The sequence below is a fragment of the Rhinopithecus roxellana genome, chromosome 8 (assembly GCF_007565055.1).
Source record: "Rhinopithecus roxellana isolate Shanxi Qingling chromosome 8, ASM756505v1, whole genome shotgun sequence".
NCBI classification, from domain to species: Eukaryota; Metazoa; Chordata; class Mammalia; order Primates; family Cercopithecidae; genus Rhinopithecus; species Rhinopithecus roxellana.
This window is the reverse complement of record NC_044556.1, coordinates 119266290-119294272: the sequence shown is the minus strand read 5'-3', so window position 1 is coordinate 119294272 and position 27983 is coordinate 119266290. Positions and strand designations below refer to the sequence as shown.

The 27983-nt window shown below is 36.3% G+C and overlaps 1 protein-coding gene across 1 annotated transcript in view; it reads left to right on the top strand.

Annotated features, from left to right (window-relative positions):
- The window catches only part of NME7 (NME/NM23 family member 7), a 242285-nt gene that overhangs the window by 71346 nt on the left and 142956 nt on the right, over positions 1-27983 (top strand). Inside the window, exon 7 of the mRNA XM_030937211.1 lies at positions 845-950. Coding sequence (XP_030793071.1) covers positions 845-950 — 106 coding nt within the window. The remainder of the gene's footprint in view (positions 1-844; positions 951-27983) is intronic.

Genomic DNA, 27983 nt, shown 5'->3' with positions numbered 1-27983 from the left:
GCCAGACATTGTTTTAGGTGCTATGGATCCTACAGAGCTATGCAACTTAGTTCCCTTTTTTTCAAATTTATAATTTGATGGAAGGCAAGTACCCCAATAACTATAACTTTGGGGGAGTAAAGGTTGCTGACAGGAGGCATCAGGAAATGCCTCCTAGTGCTAAGTGGTATTTGAGGGGCTCTTTACACATTGGTAAGGTTTTTTGGAGCTTGGGTCAGAGAGTTTTACGGGGAATAGTAAAAATAATAGCAGTGAAAGCTTAGGGGCAGAAAAGCATCTAAGTAATTAAAAGAACTGATTAGTGTGACCATCTTTATGGCTAGTTCAAATTGTTGGTTGTCATTTTAGTGAACCACATCCAATGTGAATAACACAGCCTAAATCTGTTTATAAAACATGGATCATTTGATTTTATTTTATACTAGGCCTATAGTTAGTTTTAAGTAGCTGTAATTCTCAGATTCCTGATATTAATCTCTCTTCCTATAAAATTTCCTAGTGTTAAATTTTATTTTACACATTTTAATGAAAAATTTAAAATTAAATTTGTGTCTAACTGATGCTTTGGGGAGAATAAGAACTTTATAATGGTATTTCCAATATTCAAAATTTATTAAGTCTTTGCTTTGATTGATAATTCTTTATATGCTCTTCTGGTTATAAGTCTTGAAACAGGGTTAATCTAATCAGTGTGTCTTTGTAAAACTCATTTTTAGAAAATCTGAAACAAAAAATTTAGATGAAACTCTAAAAGTAATTGCATGATCCTCCTCCCCCACAGAAATATCTTGTAAGTTCCAGCTAAGAGATCACATTTGTCAAAATCATTTCTCTCTGTTTTTAGGAAATGGAGTTGTTTTTTCCTTCAAGTGGAGGTTGTGGGCCGGCAAACACTGCTAAATTTACCAATTGTACCTGTTGCATTGTTAAACCCCATGCTGTCAGTGAAGGTAAGTGCTATGTTGAGTACACTATATTCAATACATTTTTTTAATAGGAGAGCAATGTTTATTTTCTTGATGTACTTTATGTATAGAAATTAAAGTATACTTTTAGTGTTTCCATTTTTTTTCTTTGAAGGCACTTGAGTAAAGGTGACAAAATATAAGGGAAAATCTGTCTAAATCTCTATTTGTCTTTTTCTTTGTGCATTTTTAGGAGGTGTTCTTTGAGTTGCCGATCATACTCAGGCTCAGGCTCAGTGATACTGTTGCAGGTCTTGGTTAATTGACTTTTAGTCTGCCTCCTCTCTTTCCAATCACAAACTGTGATTCACTTAATTTACCTAATTAACACTCCTTTTTTTTTTTTTTTTTTTTTTTTTTTTTGAGACAGAGTCTCGTTCTGTTGTCCAAGCTGGAGTGCAGTGGCATGATATTGAGTTACTGCAACCTAAACCTCCCGAGTCGCTGGGACTACAGGCATACACCACCATACCCGGCTAATTTTTGTATTTTTAGTAGAGACAGGGTTTCACCATATCGGTCAGGCTGGTCTTGAACTCCTTGACCTCAGATGATCCACATACCTCGGCCTCCCAAAATGCTGGGATTACAGGCATGAGCCACTGTGCCCAGCCAATAGCACTCCTGTTGTACAAATTAAAACAACATCTGCCATACCTCCAGTATACCCTTCCTGAGAAAGCTAGAGAAATTTCCTTCAGTTCGTTGTATCTGAAACAGTCCTTTGACATATGTATGTAAATACATGTTTGCATATATACATATATAGAGAGAGATAGTTTGCAAGTTATTTTCGTATTTTTGTCTCAATTTCTTTATTTTATTTATTTTAGTCTGGTGTATATATTTTTGTTAAGTATCTCAAATCTTTTTGGAAGTAAGATGGTATATGGTTAAAAAGATCACCCTTAAAAAACTAAAATATACTAAATAATATACAGAAGTGAATGGATTTAAAAATTTTATGTCTTCTAAGTATCAAAGTAATCCATGTATATAGTAGAAAAATTGGAAAATAAAAAACCATTAAAAACGGAGTGAAAACTTACTGAATTCCAATCACCTGAAGATAGTCATAGTTAATATTTTGATGCATTTCCTCCAAATCCTTTTTTTCTGCATTTGTATGTGCATGTGTGTACACTGATACACATGAATGTAATGGTTGAGATGTAGGTCTATGGGTTGTTGTTTAAATATAATTTTTGTGAGCATTTCTGGATGCTGTTAAGTCCTCATTAATATTTTAATAGATTATTTAATATTTAACAACAATTGTATAAATGTAGTATGGTATTTGGATACTTAGGTTGTTTTCAGTGTTTTCGTATTAAAATTAAAACTTTGAAGAATATCTTTATACATAAATATTTGATGATATCTCTAATCTTTTCCTCTGGCCAGCTTCCTAGAAATAGAATTACTTGTTGGAAGGATATGAGCCTTAAAGATCTTGCTGCATAATTAATACTTCTTTAATTATTTAGAAAGTATTTTAGTATATTGTAAATCCTTAGGACCATGATTACAAGGAACTAACATGCAGCATGGGTAACAAACACTTATGGAGAATATACCACTATGTGCCAGGTAGCAGACTGGTTCCTTATACATTATCTTTAATCTTCACAGCAAGTTTGTCAAGTAGGTAAATTTGTTGCTCTTTTCCACGTAGGCAAGCTAAGGTTCCATGAGATTAAGTTGTTTCTCCTAATTTAGAATGGAAATCGAGGATGCAAACCCTGTTTGTTTGTTTGTTTTTAATCTCCATTCTGTTTCCTCTATACTCTATTGCCCCAACAGCAATAGCCACAAAAAAGTCACATGGATCATGGTTAGTAACAATTCCATAGGAAGTGATAGTAATATTTGAAATGGCTGGTGTTGAAAATTTATGGAAAAAAATCTGGGATTTTATGTTTCACTCATTTTTCTTAGCTGGGGAGATTGTGTATGTGTGTGTGTGAGTGTCTACACAGGTGTAGTATCCCTAATCCAAAAATCTGGAACCCAAATTACTCCAAACTCCAAAACTTTTTGAGTATAGACATGAAGCTGAAAGGAAATGGTCATTGTAGCATTTTCAACCACTGGTTTATGTTTATCGGATTTTTGAATTAGGGATGATCCACAAATACGTATCTACAGATATTTCAAAATCCAAAAAAAATTGAAATCCAAAACACTTCTTATCACAAGCATTTCTGTAAGGAATATTCAACCTGTACACACACACGTGCACACACATACACAAAATATACATATATACATGCACACACATAGTGCACTCACATTTTGAAAAAGTTCTTGTTTTTTGGCATCAACTTTTTAAAAAGCTTATCCTTGACATCTTAAAATGTTTTATTCAATTTAATTTATCTGGTCTAATCCTTTTAAAGGAAAAATATGTTGCAAGGAGACTGAAATAAAATAAAGTGGCATAGAATAAATACTAGTTGCATACTTTAATAATTGCACATATAGCTGGAAGAACTGGTAGCCACATGGAGAAAATTGAAACTGGACCCCTTTCTAACACTGTATACAAAAATTAACTCGAGATGAATTAAAGACTTAAATCTAAAACCCAAAACTATAAAAACCCTGGTAGAAAATCTAGTCAGTACAATTCAGGACATAGGCATGGGCGACAATTTCATGAATAAAATGTGAAAAGCAATTACAACAGAAACAAAAATTGCCAGATTGGATCTAGTTAAACTAAAGAGCTTCTGTACAGCAAAATGAACTACCATCAGAGTGAATAGACAGCCTACCGAATGAGAGAAAATTTTTGCCATCTATCCATCTCACAAAGGTTTAATATCTGGAATCTACAAGGGACTTAAATTTACAAGAAAAAACAACCTCATTAAAAAGAGGGCAAAGGATATGGACAAACCCTTTTATAAAGAAGACATCCATGCACCCAACAAACACATGAAAAAAAGCTCGAGTCGAATTGCTAAATAGAATAACCAATGCAGAGAAGAACATGAATGACCTGATGGAGCTGAAAAACACAGCAAAAGAACTTCGTGAATAATACACAAGTATCAGTAGACAAATTGATCAAGTGGAAGAAAGGATGTCAGTGACTGAAGATCAACTTAATGAAATAGAGAGAGAAGACAAGATTAGAGAAAAAAGACTAAAAAGAAATGAACAAAACCTCCAAGAAATATGGGATTATGTGAAAAGACAAATCTGTGTTTGATTGGTGTACCTAAAAGTGACGGGGAGAATGGGACCAAGTTGGAAAACACTCTTCAGGATATTATCCAGTAGAACTTACCCAAACTAGCAATACAGACTGACATTCAAATTCAGGAAATACAGAGAACACCACAAAGATACTCCTCGAGAAGAGCAACCCCAAGACACATAATTGTCAAATTCACTAAGGTTGAAATGAACAAAAAAAATGTCAAGGGCAGCCAGAGAGAAAGGTCAGGTTACCCACAAAGGCAAGCCCATTAGACTGACAGTGGATCTCTCTGAAGAAACCCTACAAGCCAGAAGAGAGTGGGGGCCAATATTCAATGTTCTTAAAGAAAAGAATTTTCAACCCCGAATTTCATATCCAGCCAAACTAAGCTTCATAAGCGAAGGAGAAATAAAATTCTTTACAGACAAGTAAATACAGCACACTGAGGGATTTTGTCACCACCAGATCTGCCTTACAAGAGCTCCTGAAAGAAGCACTACACATGAAAAGGAATGACTGGTACCAGCCACTGAAAAAACATACCAAATTGTAGAGAACATCGACACTATGAAGAAACTGCATTAACTAACGGGAAAAACAACCAGCTAACATCATAATGACAGGATCAAATTCACACATAACGATATTAACCTTAAATGTAAATGAGCTAAATGTCCCAATTAAAAGATGCAGACTGGCAAATTGGATAAAGTGTCAAGACCCATCAGTGTGCTGTATTCAGGAGACCCATCTCACTTGCAAAGACACACATACGCTCAAAATTAAGGGATGGAGGAATATTTACCAAGCAAATGGAAAGCAAAAAAAGCAGGAGTTGTAATCTGAATCTCTGATAAAACAGACTTTAAACCAACAAAGATCAAAAGAGACAAAGAAGGGCCTTACATAATGGTAAAGGGAACAATGCAGCAAGAAGTACTAACTATCCTAAATATGTATGCACCCAATACAAGAGCACCCAGATTCATAAAGCACATGCTTAGAAGCCTACCAAGAGACTTAGACTCCCATACAATAATAGTGGGAGAATTTAACACCCCATTGTCAATATTAGACAGATCAACGAGACAGAAAAATAACCAGGATATTCAGGACTTGAACTCAGCTCTAAACGAAGCAGACCTAATAGACCTCCACAGAACTCTCCACCTCAAATCAACAGAATATACATTCTTCTCAGCACCGCATCACACTTATTCTAAAACTGACCACATAAGTGGAAGTAAAACACTCCTGACCAAATGCAAAAGAATGGAAATTATAACAAACTCAGACCACAGTGCAATCAAATTAGAACACTCAAAACTGCACAAAATACATGGAAACTGAACAATCTGCTTCTGAATGACTACTGGGTAAATAACAAAATGAAGGCAGAAATAAAGATGTTCTTTGAAACCAATGAAAATGAAGATACAACGTACCAGAATCTCTGGGACACATTTAAAGTAGTGTTTAGAGGGAAATTTATAGCACTAAATGCCCACAAGAGAAAGCAGGAAAGGTCGAAAATTGACACCCTAACATCAAAATTAAAAGAACTAGAGAAGCAACAGCAAACAAATTCAAAAGCTAGCAGAAGACATGAAGTAACTAAGATCAGAGCAGAACTGAAGGAGATAGAGACACACACACAAAAAAACCTTCAAAAAATGAATGAATCCAGGAGCTGTTTTTTTGAAAAAAATCAACAAAATAGATAAACTGCTAGCCAGTCTAATAAAGAAGAAAAGAGAGAAGAATCAAGTAGATTCAATAAAAAGTGATATAGGGGATATCACCACTGATCCCGTAGAAACAGAAACTACCATCAGATAATATTATAAACACATCTACGCAAATAAACTAGAAAATCTAGAACAAATGGATAAATTCCTGGACACAGACACCTCCCAAGTCTAAGCCAGGAAGAAGTAGAACACCTGAGTAGACCAGTAACAGGTTCTGAAATTGACGCAGTAATTAATAGCCTATAAACCAAAAAAAGTCCAGGAACAGACAGATTCACAGCGAATTATACCAGAGGTACAAAGAGGAGCTGATACCATTCCTTCTGAAACTCTTCCAAACAATAGAAAAAGAGGGAATCCTCCCCAACTCATTTTATGAAGCCAGCATCATCCTGATACAAAAACCTGGAAGTGACACAACAAAAAAAGAAAATTTCAGGCCAGTATCCCTGATGAACATCTATGCGAATATCCGCAATAAAATACTGGCAAACTGAATCCAGCAGTACATCAAAGAACTTATCCACCACAATCAAGTGGCTTCATCTCTGGAATGCAAGGCTGATTCAACACACACAAATCAGTAAATGTAATTTATCACGTGAAACCAATGACAAAAAACACATGCTTATCTCACATCACACTTATTCCAAAATTGACCACATAATTGGAAGTAAAGCACTCCTTAGCAAATGTAAAAGAACAGAAATTATAACAAACTGTCTCTCAGACCACAGTGCAATCAAACTAGAACTCAGGACTAAGAAACTCAATCAAAACCGCTCAACTACATGGAAACTGAACAACCTGCTCCTGAATGACTACTGGGTGCATAACGAAATGAAGGCAGAAATAAAGATGTTCTTTGAAACCAATGAGAACAAAGATACAACATACCAGAATCTCTGGGACACATTTAAAGCAGTGTGTAGAGGGAAATATATAGCACTAAATGCCCACAAGAGAAAGCTGGAAAGATCTAAAATTGACACTCTAACATCACAATTAAAAGAACTGGAGAAGCAAGAGCAAACACATTCAAAAGCTAGCAGAAGGCAAGAAATAACTAAGATCAGAGCAGAACTGAAGGAGATAGAGACACAAAAAAACCCTCCAAAAAATCAATGAATCCAGGAGTTGGTTTTTTGAAAAGATCAATAAAATTGACAGACCACTAGCAAGACTAATAAAGAAGAAAAGAGAGAAGAATCAAATAGACGCAATAAAAAATGATAAAGGGGATATCACCACCGACCCCACAGAAATACAAACTACCATCAGAGAATACTATAAACACCTCTGCGCAAATCAACTAGAAAATCTAGAAGAAATGGATAATTTCCTGGACACTTACACTCTTCCAAGACTAAACCAGGAAGAAGTTGAATCCCTAAATAGACCAATAGCAGGCTCTGAAATTGAGGCAATAATTAATAGCCTACCAACCAAAAAAAGTCCAGGACCAGATGGATTCACAGCTGAATTCTACCAGAGGTAGAAGGAGGAGCTGGTACCATTCCTTCTGAATCTTTTCCAATCAATTGAAAAAGAGGGAATCCTCCCTAACTCATTTTATGAGGCCAACATCATCCTGATACCAAAGCCTGGCAGAGACACAACAAGAAAAGAGAATTTTAGACCAATATCCCTGATGAACATCGATGCAAAAATCCTCAATAAAATACTGGCAAACCGGATTCAGCAGCACATCAAAAAGCTTATCCACCATGATCAAGTGGGCTTCATCCCTGGGATGCAAGGCTGGTTCAACATTCGCAAATCAATAAACGTAATCCAGCATATAAACAGAACCAAAGACAAGAACCACATGATTATCTCAATAGATGCAGAAAAGGCTTTTGACAAAATTCAACAGCCCTTCATGCTAAAAACGCTCAATAAATTCGGTATTGATGGAACGTACCTCAAAATAATAAGAGCTATTTTTGACAAACATACAGCCAATATCATACTGAATGGGCAAAAACTGGAAAAATTCCCTTTGAAAACTGGCACAAGACAGGGATGCCCTCTCTCACCACTCCTATTCAACATAGTCTTGGAAGTTCTGGCTAGGGCAATCAGGCAAGAGAAAGAAATCAAGGGTATCCAGTTAGGAAAAGAAGAAGTCAAATTGTCCCTGTTTGCAGATGACATGATTGTATATTTAGAAAACCCCATTGTCTCAGCCCAAAATCTCCTTAAGCTGATAAGCAACTTCAGCAAAGTCTCAGGATACAAAATTAATGTGCAAAAATCACAAGCATTCTTATACACCAGTAACAGACAAGCAGAGAGCCAAATCAGGAATGAACTTCCATTCACAATTGCTTCAAAGAGAATAAAATACCTAGGAATCCAACTTACAAGGGATGTAAAGGACCTCTTCAAGGAGAACTACAAACCACTGCTCAGTGAAATCAAAGAGGACACAAACAAATGGAAGAACATACCATGCTCATGGATAGGAAGAATCAATATCGTGAAAATGGCCATACTGCCCAAGGTTATGTATAGATTCAATGCCATCCCCATCAAGCTACCAATGAGTTTCTTCACAGAATTGGAAAAAACGGCTTTAAAGTTCATATGGAACCAAAAAAGAGCCCGCATTGCCAAGACAATCCTAAGTCAAAAGGACAAAGCTGGAGGCGTCACGCTACCTGACTTCAAACTATACTACAAGGCTACAGTAACCAAAACAGCATGGTACTGGTACCAAAACAGAGCTATAGACCAATGGAACAGAACAGAGTCCTCAGAAATAATACCACACATCTACAGCCATCTGATCTTTGACAAACCTGAGAGAAACAAGAAATGGGGAAAGGAATCCCTATTTAATAAATGGTGCTGGGAAAATTGGCTAGCCATAAGTAGAAAGCTGAAACTGGATCCTTTCCTTACTCCTTATACGAAGATTATTAATTCAAGATGGATTAGAGACTTAAATGTTAGACCTAATACCATCAAAACCCTAGAAGAAAATCTAGGTAGTACCATTCAGGACATAGGCATGGGCAAGGACTTCATGTCTAAAACACCAAAAGCAACAGCAGCAAAAGCCAAAATTGACAAATGGGATCTCATTAAACTAAAGAGCTTCTGCACAGCAAAAGAAACTACCATCAGAGTGAACAGGCAACCTACAGAATGGGAGAAAATTTTTGCAATCTACTCATCTGACAAAGGGCTAATATCCAGAATCTACAAAGAACTCAAACAAATATACAAGCAAAAAACAAACAACCCCATCAAAAAGTGGGCAAAGGATATGAACAGACATTTCTCAAAAGAAGACATTCATACAGCCAACAGACACATGAAAAAATGCTCATCATCACTGGCCATCAGAGAGATGCAAATCAAAACCACAATGAGATACCATCTCACACCTGTTAGAATGGCAATCATCAAAAAGTCAGGAAACAACAGGTGCTGGAGAGGATGTGGAGAAATAGGAACACTTTTACACGGTTGGTGGGATTGTAAACTAGTTCAACCATTATGGAAAACAGTATGGCGATTCCTCAAGGATCTAGAACTAGATGTACCATATGACCCAGCCATCCCACTACTCGGTGTATACCCAAAGGATTATAAATCATGCTGCTATAAAGACACATGCACACGTATGTTTGTTGCGGCACTATTCACAATAGCAAAGACTTGGAATCAACCCAAATGTCCATCTGTGACAGACTGGATTAAGAAAATGTGGCACATATACACCATGGAATATTCTGCAGCCATAAAAAAGGATGAGTTTGCGTCCTTTGTAGGGACATGGATGCAGCTGGAAACCATCATTCTTAGCAAACTATCACAAGAACAGAAAACCAAACACCTCATGTTCTCACTCATAGGTGGGAACTGAACAATGAGATCACTTGGACTCGGGAAGGGGAACATCACACACTGGGGCCTATCATGGGGAGAGGGGAGGAGGGAAGGAGTGCATTGGGAGTTATACCTGATATAAATGACGAACTGATGGGTGCTGACGAGTTGATGGGTGCAGCACACCAACATGGCACAAGTATACATATGTAACAAACCTGCACGTTATGCACATATACCCTAGAACTTAAAGTATAAAAAAAAAAAAAAAAAGCTTATCTCAATAGATGCAGAAAAGGCCTTTGATAAAATTCAGCACCCCTTCATGCTAAAACCTCTCAATAAACTAGGTATTGATGGAACATATATCAAAATATGTCATAAATAATTATGACAAACCCACAGTCAATATCATAATGAATGGGCAAAAACTTGAAGCATTCCATTTGAAAACCGGCACAAGACAAGGATGCCCTCTCTCACCACTCCTATTCAACATAGTATTGGACGTTCTGGCCAGGGCAATAAGGCAAGAGAAAGCAATAAAGGATATTCAAATAGGAAGAGAGGAAGTCAAATTGTCTCTGTTTGCAGATGACATTATTGTATATTTAGAAAACCCCATTGTCTCAGCCCCAAACCTCCTTATGCTGATAAGCAACTTCAGCAAAGTCTCAGGATGCAAAATCAATGTGCAAAATTTACAAGCATTCCTATATACCAATAACAGACAAGCAGAGAGCCAAATCATGAGTGAACTCCCATTCACAGTTGCTACTAAGAGAATAAAAATACCATAGAATACTGTGTAGCCATGAAAAGGAACAAGATCATATCCTTTGCAGGGACATGAATGGAGCTAGAAGCCATTATCCTCAGCAAACTAACTCAGGAACAGAAAACCAAACACTGAATGTTTTCACTTACAAGTGGCAGCTGAACAATAGGAATACATGGACACATGGTGGGGGAACAACAAACACTGTGGCCTGTCATGGGAGGCAGGGGGAGGGAGAGCACCAGAAAGAATAGCTAATGGATGCTGGGGTTAGTACTGGGATAATGAGTTGATATGTGCAGCAAACCGCCATGGCACACATTTACCTACGTAACAAACCTGCACATCGTGCACATGTACCCCAGAAGTTAAAATAAAAGTTGAAGACTAAAAATAATTGCACATATAACCAAAACCAAAAAATAGATAATGTACATAAGTGAAAGTTGATGTCAAAATAACTATTAATAATTTTAATATATATTATTTTTCTACTTATATAGGATTTAATGGGTTTTAGAGCTATTCTTTATAGATTATATTTTATATATTTATATTTGATATATAACATTAAGTCATATAACTTAATTAAGGCAAAAGAAATTTTTATAAAAAGCTACTCAGATGGCATAATAAACTTTGGCAACCCAAGGCTTTTTTTTCCTTTTATTTCTTAACCTGGATTTTTGGGGAATAATTTAAGAGCATTTTGAAGTATGTAATTAACCCAATTCAGATTAAACTGTCATTTTAATGAAATGTAGTTTGAAGTCTCATATTGAATTCATTATTAGGTTCACATAGCCCCCTTTCATTTGCTGCTTTATGTTTATCTGTTTCTATAATAATCTCATCTCCTAGTATTAATATATTTAATTTTACCTGTAGTCTAGTATAGTCATGAACGAAGATTTTTATCTTTAAAAAAGGAGTTGCTGATAAGAGAGCAGCTGAAATGGAATAGGATTGTCCCTTCTGTTGACTGCTGACTTCCCAACAAAAGGCCAGAGTAGCCTGTTGGTGAAGCAAAGCTAAGTTTATTGCTTAACACAATAAAGGGCAAGCACAACCTTGATGGAACCTTAGTAGACTCTGCAAGGGAGAGTTCAGGGGTAGATACTGCAAAACCTTGAGATGTGTAAGAACTTTCAATGCAGTCATCTGATTGAGACTGGACAACATTCATGATATAATAATAGTTGAAGGTTTGTAGCAACAGTGGGCTAAGGATCTTAACCAAGTGTTGTAAATACACAGTTGTTTAATAAATGAGTTGTTTGAGCAGTAGAGGGAATACTGTGAAAGGGGACTGTTTGAGTACTCTATTGTTGAGGTAAATGGATTTTGGGGAAGTTCCTGAAGCCAACAATGAAGTTCTTTACTGATTTACCGCCTTATCTTTCTGGACAAGAAACTTCTTGGCACAAGTAGTAGTCATGTGTATGTAGGTGGCCTTACTTCACAGACCTATAGTTAATCTATATGGATGCAGTGGTTTCATTTCTCACTTCTAAGAGAACTAGAAAATAAAGAGTGCTTGGTCTGTGAGATAAATAGTGGGAAAAATAAGGTATATTTGAGGCATTTGTGGTCTTTTTAGATATGCAGATTAAAATATATTGTCATTTTAGGACTCAGATTTAAAAGGGAAGAAAAACAAGGTAAATGTTCTTGTGTTCTTTTTACTTTAAAAATTATGCAATGTGTTTATTATGTTCTCAGTATTATTTATAGGTAGTTATTAATTCCATCAATAAAATAAATTACTTTTACTCTGAAATCAGGCTGTGTATGTGTGAATTCTGGCTCTGCCACTTACTGGCCCTGGGATATTGGATTAATTACTTCATCTCTTTCTACCTTGTTTCCTTATTTCTAAACTGAGAATAATTCTATGTATTTTTCATGGGGTAACTAAGGATTAAGTGCATTAGTGTATGGAAGGTGCTTTAGACAGTACCCAGCACGTAGTTTAGTGCTGTATAAGTGTTAGACATTTTTAGTATTATGATTACTACTCTATTACTACTACTACTACTGCTGCTACTAATATCATTATCTTTCAATTTTTAAGCAAAGTTGAGTGACCATCTTGTAACAAAGCAGTAGTTTTATAATGCCAACAAAAATCCAACATTTACATTCATCACCTACAGGGAGAAAAATGTCATCATTGTTAAAGGAATAAGTTTTAATTTTTTTCCCCAGTTAAAGCCTAGGTCTGATCGAAGTGCATGAAGTAGGTTTATTGCTTACATCTGGTTGATTCAGTAGCTGTTTTTTGATTGCCTATTATGGTTGACACTGGACAAGAGGAGGTAGCCAAATCTGGGAGAGCGGCTTTTGTACTTGTAATGGCAAAACAATTTAGCCTTTTTATTAAGTAGTAGAACCCTGAAATTTTGTTAGAAATTTTCCTTGTAACAGATTTATGCGTTAAACAATTTTACTGCACTGTTTATAACACAGTCCTTTTTGAAGTTTAGTTTCATCAGTAAAATGAGTTAAGATCGTTTAAAAGTTTTATCTGAGCATTTAAACCCAGTTACTCTATTATTCTGTGAAACTGTGTAGAAAATTCTTATAAAAGAAATTTTTTTCCAGGCATGGTGGCTCATGCCAGTAATCCCAGTACTCTAGAAGTTTGAGGTAGGAGGGTTGCTTGAAGCCAGGGGTTTGAAATCAGCCAGGCGGGCATAGCAAGACCCTGTCTATATTAAAAAGAGAGAGAGAGAAAAATATATAAATTGGAAATTGTATTCTGTATCTTGATGTTGTGTTTTGGTTGTAAAAATTAATTCTATTTTCATGGAGAATGTTTCAAAGACATTTTAGATATTTTGTGGTTGTCTGCATTTAATTTACTAGGAAGCAAATTATTTATTAGAATATTGACCAATTTGTAAATTTAACATCAGAATTGGCTCTGGTATAAGAATTAAAAGGGGACTGGTAGGCGCTAGGTCTTATTTATCATGTCCTCTCTTTTAGAAATTGGATTCTTCTTTATTCTTTATTTTTTATTTTTTTTTTCGAGTTCATGGGTGATACCTTTTTTAAAATTATTATTATACTTTAAGTTCTAGGGTACATGTGCACAACATGCAGGTTTGTTACATATGTATACATGTGCCATGTTGGTGTACTGCACCTGTTAATTCGTCATTTACATTAGGTATATCTCCTAATGCTATGCCTCCTCCCTCCCCCCACCCCACAACAGGCCCCAGTGTGTGATGTTCCCCACCCTGTGTCCAAGTGTTCTCATTGTTCAATTCCCACCTGTGAGTGAGAACATGCAGTGTTTGGTTTTCTGTCCTTGTGATAATTTGCTTAGAATGATGGTTTCTAGCTTCATCCATGTCCCTACAAAGGACATGAACTCCTTCTTTTTTACAGCTGCATAGTATTCCATGGTGTATATGTGCCACATTTTCTTAATCCAGTCTATCATTGATGGACATTTGGGTTAGTTCCAAGTCTTTGCTATTGTGAATAGTGCCGCAATAAATATACGTGTGCATGTGTCTTTATAGCAGCATGACTTATAATCCTTTGGGTATATGCCCAGCAATGGGATGGCTGGGTCAAATGGTATTTCTAGTTCTAGATTCTTAAGGAATTTCCACACTGTCTTCCACAATGGTTGAACTAGTTTACAGTCCCACCAACAGTGTAAAAGTGTTCCTATTTCTCCACATCCTCTCCAGCACCTGTTGTTTCCTGACTTTTTAATGATCGTCATTCTAACTGGTGTGAGATGGTATCTCATTGTGGTTTTGATTTGCATTTCTCTGATGGCCAGTGATGATGAGCATTTTTTCATGTGTCTGTGGGCTGCATAAATGTCTTCTTTTGAGAAGTGTCTGTTCATATCCTTTGCCCACTTTTTGATGGGGTTGTTTGATTTTTTCTTGTAAATTTCTTTGAGTTCCTTGTAGATTCTGGATATTAGCCCTTTGTCAGATGGGTAGATTGCAAAAATTTTCTCCCGTTCTGTGGATTGCCTGTTCACTCTGATGGTAGTTTCTTTTGCTGTGCAGAAGTTCTTTAGTTTAATGAGATCCCATTTGTCAATTTTGGCTTTTGTTGCCGTTGCTTTTGGTGTTTTAGTTATGAAGTCCTTGCCCATGCCTATGGCCTGAAATTGGGTTATTCTTACTCAGAGCCTCTGTCAGAGTTTTACTATCCACTGTAATGGTAGCTTTGGTGCTGCATAAGCCAAGAGCCCTGGAAGATGCATACAGCCTCCTAAATTTGGGCTGATTGAATCAGTTAAGTGCTCAGCTTTTTCATATTTAGATTTCCTTCCTGCAGTTCATCTTCTAGGATACTGTGAAAGAGGCATGCTATTTTTTTGGTATAAAGAGAGCTAAACATTGTATATTTAGTTTTAACAAAAATTCCAGAAGTGGGCCCAGTTTTGCTTAGAATATCACCATTTTGGAGTTTTGTGAATGTTTTCTGTTCAATCTGAAAAAGTAAACAGTTGGATGGAATTTCAACAGTTGCACCAAGTACACTGAACTGCATGTTAGGACCCTGACTTTGAATGCACGGAGCTTAGCTTGCATTTTTGAAACATACAATTATAGGCAGTGAAAATATCCTATGGATCTGTTTTAGGAACTTTCAATAAAATGGGTGATTTATTGATTTAGAAGGAATCTCAAGAGTTCTGTTAGTCCCTGCAAAAGAATCCTAAATTTGAGGAAGGATTGCATTTAATGGCCCTGAAGAGGTAAGTGTGTATTAAGCTTAAGAAAAATTATTTACAAATAGTGAAATTTAGTTATTATTGCTATATAACAAACTATCCTAAAACATTTTTTAAATGTAATTTAAGTCTTAAAAATATTTTAACTTTTATTTTAGGTCAGGGGTACATGTGCAGGTTTGTTATACAGGTAAACTCTTGACTCGGGGGTTTAGTTGACAGATTATTTCGTCACCCCAGTACCAAGCATAGTACTCTGTAGGTTTTTTTTTTTTTCTTCCAAACCTATCCCTTCTCCCATCCTCCACCCTTATGAAGGCCCCGGTGTCTGTTTTTCAACTTCTTCTGTCCATGTCTTTTCATTATTTAACTTCCACTTATAAGTGAGAACATGTGATATTTGGTTTTCTATTCCTGCATTAGTTTGCTAAGGATAATGGCCTCCACTTCCATTCATGTTTCTGTAAAGGACATGATCTCTCTCTCTCTTTTTTTTTTTTTTTTTTTTTTTTATGGCTGCAGAGTATTCCATGGTGTATATGTACCATGTTTTCTTTATCCAGTCTACCAGTGATGGACATTTAGGTTGCTTTTATGTCTTTACTATTGTGAATAGTGCTTCAACAAACATTTGCATGCATGCGTTTATGGTAGAATGATTTATATTCCTCTGGGTATGTACCCGGTAATGGGATTGCTGTGTCAAATGGTATTTCTGGCTTTAGGTCTTTGAGGAATCGCCACACTGTCTTCCACAATAGCTGAACTAATTTACACTACCCCCAACAGGTATATGTGTTTCTTTTTCTCCACAACCTAACCAGCATCTGTTATTTTTTGACTTTTTAGTAATAGCCATTCTGACTGGTGTGAGATGGTATCTCATTGTGGTTTTGATTTGCATTTCTCTAATGATCAGTAATGTTGAGCTTTTTTTCGATTGTTGGCTGCGTGTATGTCTTCTTTTGAAAATTGTCTGTTCATGTCTTTTGCCCACTGTGTTATGGGGTTGTTTTTATTTTTTTCTTGTAAATTTGTTTAAGTTCCTCATAGATTCTAGATATTAGACCTCTGTCAGATGTATAGTTAGCAAATATTTTCTCTCATTCTGTGGGTTATCTGTTTACTCTGTTCATAGTTTCTTTTGCTATGCAAACGCTCTTTAGCTTATTTTTGATTTATCAGTTTTCGCTTTTGTTGCAATTGCTTTTGGCATTTTTGTCATGAAATCTTTGACAGTTCCTATGTCCAAAATGATATTTCCTAGGTTATCTTTTAGGGTTTTTATAGTTTTGGGTTTTACATTTAAGTCTTTCATCCATCTTGAGTTGATTTTTGTATATGGTATAAGGAAGGGGTCCAGTTTTAGTCTTCTGCATATAGCGAGCCCGTTATCCCAGAAAATTTTATTGAATAGAGAGTCCTTTCCATTGCTTGTTTTTGTCAGCTTTGTCAAAGATCAGATGGTTGTAGGTGTGTGGCTTTACATATGGGCTCTCTATTCTGTTCCATTGGTCTGTGTGTCTGTTTTTGTGTCAATACCATGTTGTTTTGGTTACTGTAGCCTTGTTCTACAGTGTGAAGTTGGATAATATGATTCCTCCAGCTTTGATCTTTTTGCTTAGGATTCCCCTGGCAATTCAGGCTCTGTTTTGGTTCAATATGAAAGTTAAAATAGTTTTTTTCTAGTTTGTGAAGAATGTCACTGGTAGATGGAAAGGAATAGCACTGAATCTGTAAATTGCTTTAGGCAGTATAACCATTCTAATGATATTGATTCTTCCCATCTAAGAGCATGGAATGTTCTTCCATTTGTTTGTGTTATCTCTGATTTCTTTGAGCAGTGTTTTGTAATTTTCATTATAGAGATCTTTCACCTCCTTGGTTAGCTGTATTCCTAGATATTTTACTCTTTTTGTGGCAATTGTAAATAGGATTGTATTCCTGATTTGGCTCTCAGCTTGGGTGCTGTATAAGAATGCTACTGATTTTTGTAAATTGTTTTTGTTTGTTTGTTTATTTTTTGAGACACAATTTCACTTTGTCACCCAGGCTGGAGTGCAGTGGCGTGATCTTGTCTCACTGCAACCTCCACCTCCCAGGTTCAAGTGATTCTTGTGCCTCAGCCTCCCGAGTAGCTAGGATTACAGGCACGTACCACAACTCTCAGCTAATTTTTATATTATTAATAGAGACAGAGTTTCACTATGTTGGCCAGGCTGGTCTCGAACTCCTGACCTCAAGTGATCCACCTGCCCCAGCCTCCGAAAGTGCTGGGATTACAGATGCAAGCCACTGCACCTGGCCCTGATTTTTATAAATTGGTTTTGTATCCTGAAACTTTGCTGAAGTTGCTTATCATCTCAAGAAGCTTTTGGGCAGAAACTAATGGGGTTTTCTAGATATAGAATCATATCATCTTCAAACAGGGATAGTTTGACTTCCTTTCTCTCTATTTGGATGCCTTTTATTTCTTCCTTTTGCCTGATTGCTCTGACCAGGACTTCCATTACTATGTTCAATAGGATTGGTGATAGAGAGCATCCTTGTCTTGTTCTGGTTTTCAAGGAGAACGCTTTCAGCTTTTGCTCATTCAGCATGATGTTGACTGTGGGTTTGTCATTGATGACTATTATTATTTTGAAGTATGTGCCTTCAATGCCTAGTTTATTTGAGGGTTTTTAACATGAGGGGGTGCTGAATTTTATCAAAGGTTTTCATCTTTAGTATTGTTTATGTGATGAGTCACATTTATTGATTTTTGTATGTTGAACTAACCTTGTATCCCAGGGATAAAGCCTACTTGATCATGGTAGATTAGCTTTTTGATATGCTGCTGGATTTGGCTTGCTAGTATTTTGTTGAAAATTTTTATATAGATATACATCAAAGACATTGGCCTAAAGTTTTCTTTCGTGTGTGTGTCTCTGTCAGGTTTTGGTATCAGGATGATGATGGCATCATAGAATGAGTTGAGGAGGATTCCCTCCTCCTCAATTTTTTGGAATAGCTTCTGTAGGAATGATCCTAGCTCTTCTTTGTACATCTGGTAGAATTTGGCTATGAATGCATCTGGTCCTGGACCTTTTTTTGACTGGTAGGCTTTTACTGTTTCAGTTTCAGAGGTCATTATTGGTCTGTTTGAGGATTCAATTTCTTCTTGGTTCAGTGTTGGGAGGATGTATGTGTCCAGGAATTAACTCATTTATTTTAGATTTTCTAGCTTATGTGCATAAAGGTGTTCATAGTTCTTTCTATTTCTGTGGGGTTAGTGGTAATGTCTCCTTTGTCATTTCTGATTGTGGTTATTTGTATCTTTTTTCTTTATTAGTCTAGCTGTCAATTTGTCTTCTTAATTTTTTGAAAAAAAAAACTTCCTAGATTCATTGACCTTTTGTATGGCTTTTGTTGTCTCTATCTCCTTCATTTTAGCTCTGATTTTGGTTATTTCTTGTCTTCTGCTAGCTTTGGGGTTGGTTTGTTCTTGGTTCTTAAATTCTACTAGTTGTGATGTTTGATTGTTAATTTGAAATCTATCCAACTTTCTGATGTGGGTGTTTAGTGCTATAATTTCCCTCTTAACACTGCCTTAGCTGTGTCCCAGAGATACCGATTTGTTGTGTCTTTGTTCTCATTCGTTTCAAAGAACTTCTTGATTTCTACCTTAATTTCATTATTTACCTAAGAGTCATTCAGGAGCAGGTTGTTTAATTTCCATGTAATTGTATGGCTTTGAGCAATTTTCATGGCCTTGATTTCTATTTTAATTGCGTGGAAGAGTATGGTTGGTTATAATTTCAGTTTTCTTGAGTTTGCTGAGGCTTGTCTTATATCTGATTCCATGGTTGATTTTAGAGTATGTATCATGTGGTGATATGGTTTGGCTGTGTCCCCAACCAAATCTCATCTTGAATTGTGGTTCCTATAATTCTCACATGTCATGGGAGGGACCTGGTAGGAGGTATTTGAATCTTGGTAGCAGTTACCCCCACACTGCTGTTCTCATGATAATGAGTGACTTCTCACAAGATCTGATGGTTTTATAAGGGGCTTTTCCCCCTTTTACTCTGCACTTCTCCTTGTTGCCGCCATGTGAAGAAGGACGTGTTTGCTTCCCCTTCTGCCATGATTGTAAGTTTCCTGAGGCCTCCCCAGCCCTGCCGAACTGTAAGTCAATTAAACTTCTTTCCATTATAGATTACCTAGTCTCAGGTATGTCTTTATTAGCAGCATGAGTACGGACTAATACATGTGGTAATGAAAAGAATGTATATTCTGTCTTCTTAGGGTGGTGAGTTCTGTAGATGTCTATTAGATCCATTTGGTCAAGAGTTTAATTGAGGTCCTGAAACTATTAATTTTCTGCCTCAATGATCTAATACTGTCAGTGGGGTGTTGAAGTCTACCACTATTATTGTGTATGAATCTTGGTCTCTTCATAGGTCTCTAAGAACTTATTTTATGAATCTGGGTGCACCTGTATTGGGTGCATATAGATTTAGGATAGTGGAATACTAAATTTTTAGCATTTAAGAATTGTTGAATTGGACCCTTTACCATTATGTAATGCCATTTTCCGGCTTTTAAAAATCTATTTGGCTAAAAGATTGTTTGGTCTGAAATTAGGCTTGCAACTCCTGCTTTTTTCTGTTTTCGTTTGCTGGGTAGATTTGTCTCTATTTCTGTTTTGAGCCTATGGGTGCCATTGTATGTGAGATGGGTCACCTGAAGACAGCATACCCTGTGTCTTGCATCTTTATCCAGCTTACTACTCCATGCCTTTTAGTCGGGGCATGTAGCCCATTTATGTTCAAAGTTAGTATTGATATGTGTGAATCTGATCCTGTCATTGTGTTATTAGCTGGTATTTATGCAGACTTCTTTGTGTGGTTGCTTCATAGCACTGTGTACTTAAGTGTGTTTTGTAGTGGCTGGTAATGGTCTTCCCTTTCCATATCTAGTGCTTCTGTCAGGAGCTCTTGTAAGGCAGGTCTAGTGTTAATGAATTCCCTCAGCATTTTCTCGTCTGAAAGGATCTTATTTTTCCTTTGCTTTTGAAGCTTAGTTTGGCTGGATATGAAATTTTTTGGTTGGAATTCCTTTTCTTAAAGAATGTTGAATATAGCCCTTCAATCTCTTCTGGCTTGTAGGGTTTCTGCTGATTGGTCCACTGTTATTTTGATGGGCTTCCCTTTTCAGGTGACCTGTCCTTTCTCTCTAGCTGTTTTTAACATTTTTTTCTTTCATTTGAACTTGGAAAATCTGATGATTATGTGTCTTGGGGGTGATCTTGAAGTATCTTGTGGTGGTTCTCTGCATTTCCTGAATTTGAGTGTTGGCCTCTCTAGCTAGGTTGAGGAAATTCTCATGGATGATATCCTGAAATATGTTTTTCAACTTGTTTTCTTACTTCCCATTTCTTTCAGGTATGCCAGAGAGTCATAGATTTGGTCTTTTACATAATTCCATATTTCTCAGAGGTTTTGTTCATTCCTTTTTTATTCTGTTTTCTTCCTGTCTGACTGTATTATTTCAGAAAGCCAGTCTTCAATTTCTGAGATTATTTTCTCCACTTGATCTATTCTGCTGTTAATATTTGCAGTTGCATTATGCAATTCTTGTAGTGTGTTTTTCAGCTCTGTCAGATTGGTTGCATTATTTTCTATATGAGCTATTTTGACTTTCATCTCCTGTATTGTTTTATTGTGATTCTTAGCTTCCTTGGATTGAGTTTCAACATTTTTCTGAATCTTGATGATCTTCATTCCTATCCACATTCTGAATTCTATTTCTGTCATTTCAGCCATCTCAGCCCAGTTAAGAACTTTTAACTGGAAGAACTAGTGTGGTTGTTTGGAAGAAAGAAGGCACTCCAGCTTTCTCCATTGTAAGAGTTCTTGTATTGGTTCTTTCTGATATGTGTGGGCTGATATTCCTTCAGTTTTTGAAGTTGCTGTCTTCTGGATGGATTGTTTTGCTTTTGTTTTTTATTTGATGCCCTTGGGGGTTTGATTGTGGTATAGGGTGGGTTTGGTTGTCTGGCTTCAATTCTAGTCTGCTCCTTGGTCTTGCAGGAGGCCCCTCTGATTACTGCCTTTGTGTCTGCATTTCTTTTGTTGGTTGTTCTGGTCCAAGGGGCTCCCTCAGACTGGGGCTGTGGTTGAGTGACAAGCCCTATCATAGCCAAGGTGCCCTAATCTACTATCTATATGCTTCCTGGGGGGACATGGGAGTTTCCTCCGCAAAACAGCTGAGTGGCTGTCTGCCTCAATCTGGAAGTATGTTGGAGCATTGTGGGGAGGCCAGGTTGATTCCCTCGTTGTCAGTCTTGCATGCGTCCCTGTGGTAAGGGTGAGTCCCCCTGGGGGCTGTCATTCACTCATCCTTTCCCGTGTTGAAGAGGTTCTCCTGGCTCTGCACTGAGCCCAGACATACTGGTGCCCAGCTTTGCCCCTCTCTGTTCTCTGTGTTCCCCTGCTGCCTTGATGTATCTCATCGTGGGTTCTCAGATGATCAGCGTGCAGAACCCGTGTTCACTAGCACTTTTGTTTTCTCCCCATGGGAGTAGCACACATGAACTACTTCCAGTCTACCGTCTTAGCCCTGCCCCCAGATATCCAGTCTAAAGCTTAGTTTCTTTAAAATAATGATTTATCTCATCATTAAGAAATAGAGGCTAAAAAGAACAAGGGAAAAATGATGTATTATTTTTCACAATTCTGTGGGTTATCAATTGATGATTCTTCTGTGCTATGCCTTAAGTCACTCATGTGGCTTCATTCATCTGGGAACTGTACTGGAGCTGGAGAGTACAAGACTGAATCTCATTCTCAAAAGACTCTTTCCATGTGGCCTCTCATCATTCAGTAGTATAGCCTGAGCTTCTTTACTGGATGGTTTCTGGCTTCTCAGAGTAACATTCCAAAATAATCCTCAATGAATAAGTGCTCATAATGTCTCTGTTTGCATCACAGCTAAAGAAAGTCACGTGGCCAGGTCCAGAGTCAGTATAGGAGGAGACTCTACAAGTGCATGAATACCAGGAATTATGGTTCACTGGGCCACCAATGTATCATTCTGCCTCAAGTGGTATAAGGCATCTTAAGTCCTTCACATGGTTGGGATGTGAGACTAGAACCTAAACCAGTAGTATTGTGACACTAAGATGCTAGATAGTGCTTCTCAAACTTTAGTGTGCAACAGAACCACTTGAGCAGACTGTTTAAAATTCTTATTCATGGACCCTAATTTTAGAATCTTTTTTCAGTATATCTAGAGAAGAGCCTAAGAATATGCATTTTTAAAAGAATCCCTGGGTCTACCTGATAAACACCCAGTACAAGAGCCACTTATGAGAAATTTTGGGCAGGGAACATCTTGCATTTCCTCTGGTAATCTGCCATCATCAGAGTCAAGCCTTGTAAAAGTTGATACAAGATTGAAGATTCCTAGTTTGTTCACTATGGCAGGTCAATAGCAACCAAGGAGATGGTTAGGAAAGAGTCACCTTTTGATTTTCAGTTGTTCTTAAAACTCAGATCCCTGTGCTGGATTTTAGGTTGGTGAGAACTTTTTGGAGTAATGGAAAATGTTGAGTAATTGGGACACTCTGCTTTACACAAGTAACTTCTCTAATGCACGTTTACTTCTTTACAGCAGTTACTTAATGAAAATAACAGTAAATCTTGATCTGTTGCTAGACAGTGCTTAGAATGATCTCTCTCTAGTGAGATTGGAATGAAACCCAGTTTCATGGAAAGAAATAGCACTGGCAAAAATGTAACATGGGGTTTTCTCAAAAGTCATAGCACAGTTTTAAGCTTTAATAACTTCAGAACTATAAATACCACAAACAATAAATCTAACTTATAAGCATAATTATTTAAATTTATTTATACCTTTTCCTTTTTTTATTTTGAATAATATTTAATTTCAGTGTTTTGTTTCAGTAAACATTTGTAAAAGAAATTTAGATAATTCCTATTTTTCACTTTTTTTTTTTTCTATTTTAAGATTTAGAGTCACCATTCAGGGAATGATGTTATTGAGGCAACCTGACACACATGCCTTTGGAATATTCATTTGTTGACCCAGTAGGTTCTATGTATGCACAGAGACTTCTAGGAAGAACAACATTAATGTAAGCTTTATGTAAAATTTTGATGACAGTGCCACTCCTCTTGCCTATTTTTCATTCATTTGTCTGTTAGAGGACCATGTCATTTTAGAACTCATGCTAACTAATGCTGAGCATAGGTACACATGATCTAGACCTGAGGAAAACATATCTTAAAGAGTTTGTAGCAAAGATAGAATTTGCCCACTCCTCTGCTTTGGAGGATACTCTGGTACTGGTTTTCTGTGTCTCCTCCTAACCCTTTCCTCTGAAGATTAAACATCTGTGTAATTGCACAATGACAAAAGGAAGAGAAGAGTTTCTTCCTCCCATGCTGTGGTTCTGCTCTTCAGGCTTTTTTTTTTTCTCTTCTACCCAGGAGCTGGGCCAATCTTTATGAATCTGTGATCTGGGATTCAGGACACATAGTGTTACTTTATCAGGATATGTTTTAAAACATGAAAACCCAAAGTAGCACGATCTCATTTTATAAGACTTTAAAAGATGATTCAATTTACATGGCAGATTATAAATGCTGAAATTCTGGCAACATAATTATAATTGATTCTTAGGAGGAAGAAAGAGGGAAAATTTCTAAAGAAAAGGTGGTATCCTTTAGGAAGGTCTGTGAAAAGCTTGGGTTTCCAAATAATAAGTTAAAACATGGGAGAAGTTGACATGAAAAATGTTGAAGGGACATGGTCAGTGTAATTGATTTTTGAATGGATTAATAAATGGTACCCTTCTTTGCTTTTCTATATATTCACACATCTTTCTTACTCTAGAGAACCTATGGTTCAAAGTTCTAACTTATTTTAGCTATTAGTTCTTTTCTAACCTATCACCAACTTAGCAACTACTACGTCTCTTTTGACACTTAGTATACGTACTGTGACTTCCATGTGTGCAAAATAGGAAGTAAGTTACTCCTCCCAGTTATTTCACCAGAGCAGTTTCATGGTGGTTATTGAAGAACAGCCTTGTTATCAAAGGGAAGGATAATCTTAGGATAATGTTAAGGATTTCAAGTTAAGCAGATTGGAAAGAACTAAAATGACTCTAGCGTGCTTAAAAATTACTCTTGAAATTGTGGTTACAGGTTGTGCCACAGACTTTCTTCTCTGTTTTTAAAAGTTATTCTTCAGAATATCCTGAATTTGAGGTCATAAAATCTTTAAGCCAAATCTTATTTAAGTATTGGGCTCAATCAGAATATGAAGTTTTGTATATGAAATTAAAGTTTCTTAAACAAAACAAGGTTTGGCTTTGCATCATAGATTTTTATTTAATCTGTTAATGTGATTCAAAACATGCGCCTCAAATTATTTGATACAGAGGTGGGAAATGCTAAGTTTTACTCAGGAATTCATCTTAGTAGAAAAATTTAGAAATACAGACAAATGTCTATTTTAAAATCACTTACTCCTACCATCCAGAGATCCTAACTGTTTACATTGTTGCATTTTCTTCCTTCCCTGTCAAACAGAAGGAAACACAACAAAATGAATGAATTTCATGGTAATGAACTTGAGCAAAACAAGAAAGACATGAAGCATATATGCTGTATTACTCTAATCACATAAAGTTCAAATATAGGCAAAAATCAACCATATTTCAAGAATTCATATGTAGGTGGTAAACTATAAAGAAAAGATTATTCTAAACTCAGGTAGTTGTCTCCCCTAAGAGAAGAAAGGGTCATGATTGGGAGGCATATATAGAGGGCTTTGGGGGTGGGCTTTTGATGTGGGTGATGATAACCGCAGATGTTCACTTTAAAATTATTTAATCTGAGCATATCTGTTATATATTTTACCACAAAAGTATATTTTATATTTTACAATGTAAAATGTATTCAATATTTTATAATTTAAAATATAAAAATTTTCAAACTATATCACCTTTTCCCTGGCCAAAGGAGTAGTTATTGTGATGCTTTATTGTCCTCAGAGACCTTACTCGCAGTAATGGTTCTGAAATGTTAGTGTGCATCAGGATCACTTGGATTAAATATAGATTCCTGGGCCCTAACTCCAAAGTATCTGATTTGGAATATCTGGTTTACAGCCCAAGAATCTGCATTTGTAACAAGTTCCCAGGTCATACTAAAGATATTTATGCATGGACCACACTTTGAGAACCACTAGATAGCAAAGCTGTACCTATCTATAGAACCATGCTGGGAAATAGCAGAAGAAAATGGAGGCCCATATTCAGTGTATATAGTATATGCTTACAACAGAAAAGCAGCAAGAATTATATGCTTTGTGACCCATGTTCTGGCATTAGTCTATTTTTAAGCCTATCTATGAATGGCAATATAAGCCTTGCCAGTGTTGAGGGAATCAGAGCCATTTAAAACAAAAGGAACAGTGTACTTGTAATAAGATGCCTAAATTTGTGAATTTCCTTAACTGTGACTTTGGAAAGTTAGAATAAGTAAGAATCAATGTCACCGTTTATTAAAAGAATGTTGTGCAAAGGCTATCTTTAAAAATGAGAAGATGTGTGTGTGTGTGTGTGTGTGTGTGTGTGTGTGTGTATATATATATTTTTTTTTTTTTTTTTTTTTTTGAGAGAAGTTCTTACTCTGTCATCCAGGCTGAGTGCAGTGACCTGATCATAGCTCACTGCAACCTCAACTTCAACCTCCTGCAGTCAAGTGATCCTTTCACCTCAGCCTCCCAAGCAGAGCAGCTGGCACTACAGACAGGTGCCACAACACCTGGCTAATTTCTTATTTTTTGTAGAGATGGGGTCTCACTATGTTTCCCAGGCTGGCTGCAAACTCCTGGATTCAAAGAGTCCTCCTGACTTGGCCCCTCAAAGTGTTGGAATTACAAGTATGAGCCACTGTGCCAGGCCTATATGTCTTTTTAAAATAGAAACAAACAATAGAACTAATTATAGGTAAGGAACAACATTTATTTACTTTGTGTTGTTCATGTTAAAGTTAATGGATCCATGGTTTTGAATTATCATTTCAGTCTTCTTTCATTGTGTTTGCTTAAAAAAACTAAGAGATTTCCTCAGCAGAAACCTTTTAAGCCAGAAGGGATTGGAGTTCTATCTTTAGCCTTCTTAAAGAGAATAACTGTCAGTCAAGAATTTTGTATCGAGAACAAAAGTAAGTTTCATAAATGAAGGAGAATTAAAGTCATTTTCAGACAAACAAATGCTGAGAGAATTTGTTACTACTAGACCAGCCCTATTGAAAATGCTAAAAAGAGTTCTAAATCTTAAAACAAAAAGGCCATTATGAACCAGAAAAGAACCTCTTGAAAGCATAAAACTCATGGGGCCTATAAAGCAATAACAATAAAAAAAACAAAGTATCTGGGTAACAAATAACAGGATAACTGGAACAGTGCCTCACATCTCAATATTAACATTGAATATAAATTGCTTAAATGCTCCACTTAAATGATACAGATTGGCAGAATGGATTTTAAAAATGACAAACCAAATATATACTGTCTTCAAGAGACTCACCTAATATGTAAAGATTCATATAAACTCGAGGTATAGGAGTGGAAAAAGATATTCCATACAAATGGAAACCAAAATTGAGCAGGAGTAGGTAGTCCTATATCAGATAAAACATTTTAAAGCAACAACAGTAAAAAAAGACAAAGAAGGTCATTATATGATGATAAAAGGATCAATCCAACAAGATATTATAATCCTAAATTTATATACACTTAACACTGGAGCTCCCACATTCGTAAAACAATTACTATTAGACCTAAGACATGAGATAGACACGACATAATATTAGTATGAGACTGCAACAGTCCACTGACAGCATTAAACAGATCATCAAGACAGAAAGTCAACAAAGAAATAATGGACCTAAATTGCACTCTAGAACAAATAGACCTGACAAATATTTGCCGAACATTCTACCCAATAACTGCAGATTATACATTCTTTTAATCATTACATAGAACATTCTCCACAATAGACCATATGATAGGCCACAAAACAAGTCTCCATAAATTTTTAAAAATTGAAATTATATCAAGTATCTTCTCAGACCACAGTGGAATAAAACTACAAATCAACTCCAAAAGTAACCCTCAAAACTATACAAATACAAGAAAATTAAACAATCTGCTCCTGGATGATTTTTGAGTTAACAATGAAATCAAGATGGAATTTTAAAAATTCTTTGAAATGAATGAGAATATTGACATAAGTTATCAAAATCTCTGGAATATAGTAAAAGCAGTACTAAAAGGAAAATTTATGGTGCTAAATACCCACATTAAAAAATCTGCAAGATGATAAGTTGACAACCTAACATCATACCTCAAGGAACTAGAGAAAGAACAAACTAAACCCAAAGCTAGCAGAAGAAAAGAAACAACAAAGATCAGAGCAGATCTAAATGAATTTGAAACAACAGCAACAACAACAACAAAAATACCAAAGACCAATGACACAAAAAATTGGTTTTTCATAAAGATAAACAAAGTTGATAGACCATTAGCTAGATTAACCAGGAGAGGTTAAAGTAAGCTCAATTGGAAATGAAACTGGAGACATTACAGCCAACCCCACAGAAATACAAAAAATCATTTGAGACCACTGTGAACACCTCTATGC